This window comes from Anarrhichthys ocellatus, unplaced genomic scaffold (assembly GCF_004355925.1).
Source record: "Anarrhichthys ocellatus isolate YVR2014 unplaced genomic scaffold, GSC_Weel_1.0 scaffold8, whole genome shotgun sequence".
Lineage (NCBI taxonomy): Eukaryota > Metazoa > Chordata > Actinopteri > Perciformes > Anarhichadidae > Anarrhichthys > Anarrhichthys ocellatus.
The window spans coordinates 9,699,432-9,708,352 of NW_022280038.1; the positions used below are offsets into that span (position 1 = coordinate 9,699,432).

The window sequence follows — 8,921 nt, forward strand, 5'->3', positions numbered from 1 at the left end:
AACAAGGTGCTCACGCACGTCCAATTAAATAGTGGACTTCTTTAGGCCATGGAAGAAGTTTTACTCCGGCCTTGTGACAATTTAATATTTTTCACTTAATCGTCATGATTCGATCTTTCAGCACTAAATATTCCATTAGCTCCTTAAGTTGCAGCATCAGCAGAAAGGGTTTTGTTTGTCTCAGTCTTAAGGATTCCCAGCAGCATATAATCAGTCTTTAGAAATGAACAAAAGACTATTAATCATTGCCCCACTTAAGCCTTCGTCGGACTGGAGGTTGTGTTGAACTGTATCTTCCGTCTCAGTGTGAATAGTTTCGAGGACTGTACAGACGCATCTCTACACACTAGATGGCGCTATTTTCGATCTGCCCGCAGGCGTTTATTGTCGATTCAACTGGTTAAATTTAGTCTGTCTGTAAAGATGCCGATGGGGAGGTTTAGGATGGTTTTACATATGAAATCATGAAAGATTATAACAAAAACATTCTAGGGAAACGGTTTAGTTTCCTCTGTTTTTGCTTATTAAATCTGTTGCAGAGCTGCATTTAACGCTTGTTTTTGTAGATTAAGATTTGAATTTTGTAAAGAATACACGAACAGTATTTGCATAACTTTTCTAAATTTTAATAAATATGATGGTGAGACATGTTCAAAATAATGAAGTTGTTAAAATGTTTCCATATCATGATGGTCTAAATGTTAATGAGTACATGTTGACAGATCATTACATTTAACACTGCCTCCACCTGAAGATATGAAAGGATTCAGTTAAACATTTAGTCATTTACTGGATCATTAAACATCCAGGAATGAAAACATAATAAAGGTCATAAAGTATTAGTACATCTTCCACGATACGATGTTCCCATGTGTGAGACATTCGTTAGAAACCAGGCTGTGGGGTGTTTTTGTATGCGACTGTTAACTACTTCGCTCGGTCTTCCCGTCCTGCAGCCATCGAGGAGTACAAGCCTCAGGATGCCACCACCAACCCGTCTCTCATCCTGGCTGCTGCCAAGATGCCGGCCTACCAGCACCTGGTAGACCAGGCCATTAAATACGGCATCGCCAAAGGCGGGTAAGATGTTGAGCACGATCGAGAGAACCCTAAAATGACACAACTGTTTGTATAACTGTTGAAATTACACCTGAATACAAACGGTCTTGAAGTGGAAGTCAAAGGGAACATTGTATGTGTTTTTGAAGATGTTGCACAGTTCCTCTGTGCGCGGTGTTAACAGCTTCCTACTTGCTTTAGTCTATATTGTGTCAACGTTTCCAGTAAAGACAACACTACTAGATGTGCTGTGTGTACGTGGTTACGTCTCCAGTCTCATCTCGAGCACACAGCTGAGAGAGTTGTGGTTTGTTTATAACGTAACTCATGCTGTTGTTTTCAACTAATCAAAGTGACGTGTGCAGTCAGCGGCGCACGCCAGGCAGACGGCTGCATTAGTGCAGCTTTATTTCACCATCAAATCATTTCAATTTTAAATAAACAGTTTATGTGTGCATGCGTGCATTCAAATTGTTTGTCGACAGTGCCTTTTAGTGCACGTTAGCGCTGAGGCTGTCCTCAACCAAATACATTCTTATTAGACTAACACCAACTCACATTTTGGCAACTAATCAAATGGCTGATGTAACCGACAGATTTGTAAAAGTGACGTTCTACACAAAGAATCACTCGAAAGCACCGTTTTATATCTTGTGTTTACCAGAAATGCGCTCTTAAGTCATTAAGCATAAAAAGACTTAAGATATCTGAGTCGACTAAAACCAGAATGACGGATGAGTCTACCCTCCAGTCAGCACTGTTGGTGCTGTTGGCTCCTACCTGTAGTCAGAGCCGTGTGCAGGCAGCGTTCCAGGCTATCTGGGTCGTAGCTGCTGTGTTAGAGGCCCAATCATGAGGCGCATTAAATCCAAGAACGCTTGAGGTGTTTCGATGCAAGCAAATTCATACAAATCTCTTTGTTGAAGATCTGGCTACAAAAATGATCATTTGCGGGTTTAACTGGGGACGTTTTGACACGACTTGGTGCGGGGTTATTTTAGTCGTTGAGTATCGCTACTCATTAACGAGCGTTAGTGGTTGGGCATATCCCTCGGCTCTGATTATCGAATTTAGGACCTTGAATTTTGTTAGTCTGTTTTTTTTTTTTTTTTTAATTCGTAGACTCATGACATGTGTTTGTTAAACATGAAAAACTGCGTTTGGAGATGGTTGATTTGGTGTTTGACTTTGCATCTTTTATTGTTTGAGTATAATATAACAACGACACAATGTCCATTAAATTCCTTTTTCCGTGTAGGTGACATTAAGTTAACCAGCTCATGATGTTCTTTGTGCAGAACTGAGGAGGAGCAGGTAGACAACACCATGGACAAGCTGTTCGTGAGCTTCGGGCTAGAGATCCTCAAGAAGGTCCCGGGCCGAGTCTCTACCGAGGTGGACGCCAGGTCGGTGCAAACATGTCACACGGTGCTAATTATGACACACAGACTGAGGGATGCTCTTTCATGTTTGTTTTCTTTTGCCTACGGTGAACCAAAACAATTGTGTCTCAAGATGGAAAGCGGCTAATTGCTGAAATGCACAACGTCTCTTTTGTGTCTCTTGGTCAACAGACTTTCTTTTGACAAAGATGAGATGGTTGCCAGGGCCCTGAGGCTCATCGCTCTCTACGAAGAAGCTGGAATCGGTAAGGAGCGAGTGCTCATCAAGCTGTCGTCTACCTGGGAGGGGATCCAGGCCGGCAGGTGAGCGTGTAACGTGAGCTATGCTCGCCTGGCTTTTTAAATTTGCATTTTAACTCTATGGACCGGGTTTTATGATCCTTTTCGGTATTCTGAGGCAGTTTTTGCCGTCTCGTAACTATCCGTAATAATGGCATAAAAGCACCCAAATAATTCTTTAAAATTATTTAATAATGCTCTCTAGCTGAGACATGAAAATAATGTAAGCGCCCAGGAACTAGGGTTAGGGTACCAAAACCCGGATCTGTACTTTTTAATGATTTGGTCGAACATATTATCACAGTGCAGCATCTTCCTCCAACCACTCTCTCTCACTCTCTCTCTCACTCTCTCAAACAGGCAGCGATGGAGACGGTTGAGTAATTTTGACAACTATGTTTTTTGCTCCTCTAAGCTCAATAAAACCTTCACGAGTGAAAAGCCAATGTATCGATACTCGTACAAACCAGCTAAAACACGCCGTGTTTAGTTAAGCTCAGTTTATCTCTACATCCTTGTAAACTTCTCTGCTGGTTGAGACGGAGCAGCTCTCCTCCCTCTACCAGCGGGCAGTGAATCACATCGGAGGACATTCTTTAGATTTGTCGATGAAGAACAGAACCTAGGAGTATCGATAAAAATATTATTTATAAAATCCTTCCAGGAACAGCACTATTTCTAGCAAGACTCTTGAATATAGGGTCACAATTTTATGACATTTTATTAATCGAAAACATTTTCAGTCGCTGAATCAACTGTGAAAATAAAAGCTGCCGCAGCCGTAATCCATTTTGTGCTCCATAAAGCTCATGTCCAGTAGCTGTGTGACACATTTAACGGTAGCATTTTATTTAATGTTTGAATTCGGGGCGTTGGCTCATTGCCTCCACTCAACCTTTAACTTTGTGCAGTATATAATGTTTCCTTTTAAGCACGACGGAGTTCCTCTGTCGGTTCTGGAAGTGAAGTCTTCTTCATGGCACTCGAAATACTCAAAGAATTGTTGCAGGGAAACGGCTTCATGACTCAGACATTTATGACACGGGTGCATAAAGTGGAGACGGCAGTGTTGTCACTTTGTGTGGAATCTACTAAAGCTGCAACTAACTCCACAGCTCAAAGACATTCAGTTTTATCGTCTGAGTAAAATAAATCACTCAAACTGATTTTTAATTGATAGTCTAAATAGTAACCGATGCATTTAACCGTTGACAACTAATCGGTTAATCGTTGCAGCTCTAAAAGTCACTCTACAGCTGCCGTCTGCTGTCGGGCATTAACATGCAGCTAAAATAGTACGATGAGGGGCCATAAACGATGGCACTCAAAGTATTCAGGCGCATGGAGGAAGAGAATATTATCCTCGAGAAGAGGACATGAGGATATCAGGAACTGTGTAGTAAGACCCGGGCTCCTGATTGAAACACATTTCACCTGTCTGCCAATCAATGGCAATGTGCATCTAATGTTTATACAACGGTTTTTGATATCCTACGTAAAAGTCCTACAAAATTTCAGCAACACGTGTCGGTTTCTGCTCGTTTCATTCATCCAGTCTTTTAAAATAAACGGCCGTCTACACTGCACCTTAAACTGTATCGTCTCAAATTCTTATTCTCTGTTTTTTAAATGAAGTATATGTGATTTTTGTTTTTCTCTACAGGGTGCTGGAGAAAGACCACGGTGTTCACTGCAACATGACCTTGCTGTTCTCTTTCGCTCAGGCTGTGGCCTGCGCAGAAGCAAACGTGACTCTTATATCACCCTTCGTTGGCCGCATCCTCGACTGGTACAAAGAGAGCACCGGCCGCGCAAGCTACGAACCACACGAAGACCCAGGTAATCAAGTGGTTCCTGCAAAGAAGTCTGGGGACAGAGAACTGTGTACATTCTAAAGTTAAATGCATCAATCTGGAGCAAAATGAGGAGGCTAGAGCTATTTTTGGTCACAACCAAGATGTTGGCACATTGGCACCTCGCTGAAGGCTGCATTCACATCGAGTCGCGCAGCCGTTGTCGCGCTGTTGGCCGATCAATTGACCGGCTGTACATGAGGGGACAAAGACGTTTCACCACACGGTTAAATGTTTTATCTGAAGTTTCTTTTGGGTTGGGTTTGTGCAGAAGCCCGACGTGGCCATTAGTAAGAGACACTGTCGCATCACTCAAATCAAGAGTGAATCCGCTGAAGGGGACGTGATGAGAATGCTGTTGTCTAGTTTTAGACTGGCTGCTCCAAACAAATGTTGTTGACACCAGATTAGTTTTATTGTGCCACTGGATTGGCGAGTCATCAAAATATACAAACTGGAGCAGGCAAAGAAAATACTTAACTCGGTCAACCTGGCAACATGCTGTCTGACACTCCCACTGTGTCAGAACAACATTGTACTGTGGTGAGGCTCGCATGTTCTGGGAGGCACGCTACGCTAAACTGGCCTAGCAGGAAAACCAACAGTAGCACCCACGCTACAAACTCTCCCCGCAGCGTTTAGGCGGCTACTCCCTACTGATTCAAACGGGGCTAAAGCAATCCCCATTTCTCCAGACCATAATTCTTGCTTTGTGAAAGACAACAAAATTTTAGTTTTTCTAAATATGTACATGAATTAGCAAGGTAGCTAGCTAAAAGCGAAAACAATTGTACATAAGAATACTTCAGCCACACACGGTTCTCAGAGTGGAGAAGCACTTTGCTATCGTATTTTCATGAACCAGTTTTGCATGACAGCTAGTTAGCTGGCTAGTTAGCTGGCTACCTCCACCATGCTACACTGGTCACAGAAAATCAGCCCAACAGGGGGCCATCTCTCCATCTCCCTAATAACTGAGCCTGCTGCGGTTGTTAAGCAGAAAGCTAAGCTAAACTGTTAGCTTTATTTAACATTTGATCTCCATCTCTGAGAACACTTTGCCAACGTTGCTGCTCGCTACGGCTTCGAATCACAGTTTTATCATCTCGAATGAATAAGATGTCTCTTCTGCACCCAACAACACACCAAGATGTAATTCAACCCTCTACTGTGAGGTGACTCGTGTTCGCCTGCTGTCTGTCGTCAAGCTGACATCATGACGTCATCTTGTTGCTGGCTGTAAAAAGGTCTTTGACATAATTCTGTATGCCTGAACGAGCAGCAATCAATTACAAAATATAATTAAGAAGCTTCTTAAGGTATCATTCTGTAAAAGTTAAACTATCCGTCCGCAGATTTTTTTTTCAACCAGACCACCAAACTCATTCAACAAGGAGGAGGAGCCTCATCTTTAAAATGTCTTCTCCTTAAGAAATCATCCTTCTGTTTGTTTGAATGTTCCTCTCCCAGGTGTGCTGAGCGTGACCAAGATTTACAACTACTACAAGAAGTTCGACTACAGCACCGTGGTGATGGGCGCCTCCTTCAGGAACACGGGGCAGGTGAAAGCGCTGGCGGGCTGCGACCTGCTCACCATCTCCCCCGGGCTGCTGGCGGAGCTCAGCCAGGACCACAGCGCCGTCCCCGAGATGCTCAAAGCGGAGAAAGGTACCGTTGGCTGTGATCAGAATAAAATATAAAACGACCGCACCGGGGGTGGAAGTTACAGAAGGGTTTAGTCCTTCGGTATGAGTTTCCATTATACCGTGCTGACCGGTAGAGCCTTGAGACGCACGTACGGAGATTAAAAAAAAGGTTGCGTTGACTTCCATGGTGCGTTCAGGCTTTGCTCAGTAAATATGAGTATTGGGCAAAGGAATATAACGTTATCAGGATGTGTTCAAATCAAGTGTTGTAAAATGTAGTTTTTGTTTTTTTTGTTGACACTTGAACACGTGCAGTTGTTTGAAGGAGACATTTTTAAAGCAAAATAAAATGGATATTAGAGAATTATGAGCTGTTTAACTTCCTAACACGATCTCAAAGCAGCTTTGAAGCACGGCCGGTACTGGTTTATTATAAATACACCGGTACCGTCCGTGCTGCAAAATGATGGCGTGAAATATATTTGAGGCCGTCCCGCCCGGCCCTAACCGTACCTTTTTTTGCAGCGCTCAGCCGCTGCTCTCATACCGACCTTTGGAGATCTGACTGAGACATTCCTTCAATGAATTCATGACGTCATGGAACAGCTTTCATAGGTTCAGAATACCGGCTTTTGTTACACACTTTAATAACGGATGTCGCCTTTTGTTTTTATTTCCCCTCTGATGTAATCCGATGGTGTTATAAATGTAATGATGTAAATCAGATTAATGGCTCATGAATACATGCTCACTTTTTAAAATCCTATTTGCAGCACAAAGACCAGTTTAACTTTTACACTCGTTTGTCATAAGAAGTGCCTTTAATCTGTAAACGGTCCTGCGGCCTCATTTATAAAAGCAGAGAATCTACAAATGAGGAGATGCACTTGTCTGGTTCATAAAACTTCACATGCGTCTGCCAGTGTTTAACTTATAAATCCCAAATCGACCTGGAATTGTGGATCAGACACGTATCATCATGTTTTTACGGCTCACCCATTTCTTACATCTTAACTGTCTGATTTATTTATGACGCTTGTTTTGTTCTTTTGCTGATGCCTCTTGTTGTTGCACTTTGCTGCCGTAATACCGCTGAGTCATGGCAATGACGGAGAGGAAGATGTACGAAAAGGAATTTATGTGACACAGAAATCGGAATGCTTTTGGGTGAGGCGTTCCCTGAACACTCGTTCCCGCCTATTTTTCCATTCACGTACTCTCCATCAGTGCCAGTAAATGCACCGCGGAGCATTGGGAGAGTCACCACACTATCATGCGTGTACAGCAGTCACATTCATTGCCCGTCTCGCAGAACTTCATCTGAAGTTACTATCATTTAGTTTGGTTTTGGATGCTTGTCGCAGCGTCCCGTCCTGCAGTACCACTGTCTGCCTGAACTGTTACTGGGCGCTGTTTCACACAATGTAAACTTTTGTGTTGTGATATCTGGTTGCAAATGAGTATCTTTTTATTTTTAATTACTCTCAAAATAGAAAGTTAACTATCAAGGAAATCATTTTAAGTTGCATGTTTCTATGATTTCATAAATCTGTTAACTTTTTGCTGAGATATTTAGTCGGTGTGTCTCGTTAAAGTCGTCATTTTGGTTTCGTGTCGACGCCATCCAGTGATGGCGACTTTCCAACTATATGTAGAACCTTCAAAGCTAGGATGCACGTGTTTCCAGCTTGACCTCGGTGGTTTGTGTCTGCAGCCAAGGCTTGTGATCTGGAGAAGATCCACCTGGATGAGAAGGACTACCGCTGGCAGCACAACGAGGACCGCATGGCCGTGGAGAAGCTGTCCGACGGCATCCGCAAGTTCGCTGCTGACGCCATCAAGCTGGAGACCATGATCAAAGTACGTTGGTTTTATTGTTAAATGTGTGTTTCGATTTGAATGCTCTTACTAAGAACGTGCTGTTTTCCTTGCAGTCAGTTTAAAGATGATTTCGTTGGTGTGTGCCGACTCTTTTTGGTTCTTTTCTTCTGAATCACAGGAGAAAATGCTCAACGTGAAAAACGGCAAGTAATGCACAGATCTGGCGTCTCCGGCTGCATCGACAGGAGGTAAAAGGAGTTAGCGGGCCGCTCTCTTGTCTCCAACCACCTGAGAGAAGGTCCAAAGCGCTGCAAGGCCCCCCCTCTCCTCATCTGACCAAACTCCAGGGACCCCCGTCCTGACCGGAGGTCCTCTCTTAGACTGAGATTAACTGTTTGTTTTTCTGACCAAACATAAATGGTGATTGATGCTTGTGTGGATTTGCTGTAAAATAGTTGTATTTTTACTAGAAATTTGACCAGAAAGGGACAAACTCTTGTAGAAGAAATGAAGCGTGTAACATCACGCGACTACTAGACCATTTTTCGGGGGATTGAGAGCCCGAGTTTGATAAATGACCAACATCGTCCCCTCATTCCTCAGAAGATAATCTTTTGCTTTTTCGGTGAATAAAAATCTCAGTCATTGCATTTGTTCGGCTTGTTTTGTCTTTGTCAACAGGTTAGTGAGTTGCAACAGGTGTCTGACACAAAGAAAACGCCACGAGGTTTAGATGAACCAGGATTATTTTTAGCAGTTTACCAGCTTCCTGAGAAGAGACGTCATGAGTTTTAATTTTACCGTATCTTGCCAAGCAGGGGTGTTTCTAGGATTCAAAGAAAGGGGGGGCCTAGCCCCAA

At 43.1% G+C, this 8,921-nt stretch overlaps 1 protein-coding gene across 2 annotated transcripts in view; it reads left to right on the top strand.

Annotated features, from left to right (window-relative positions):
* taldo1 (transaldolase 1) overlaps nt 1-8,711 on the top strand; it is an 11,412-nt gene extending 2,701 nt beyond the window's left edge. The window contains exons 2-8 of one of the 2 annotated variants that reach the window (XM_031848320.1): nt 957-1,080; nt 2,358-2,465; nt 2,634-2,765; nt 4,405-4,580; nt 6,065-6,262; nt 7,955-8,100; nt 8,240-8,711. In XM_031848320.1, coding sequence (XP_031704180.1) covers nt 957-1,080; nt 2,358-2,465; nt 2,634-2,765; nt 4,405-4,580; nt 6,065-6,262; nt 7,955-8,100; nt 8,240-8,272 — 917 coding nt within the window. In that variant the 3' untranslated portion in view covers nt 8,273-8,711. The remainder of the gene's footprint in view (nt 1-956; nt 1,081-2,357; nt 2,466-2,633; nt 2,766-4,404; nt 4,581-6,064; nt 6,263-7,954; nt 8,101-8,239) is intronic. The other variant, XM_031848321.1, reaches the window with a different exon arrangement.
* Nucleotides 8,712-8,921: the final 210 nt, after the last annotated feature.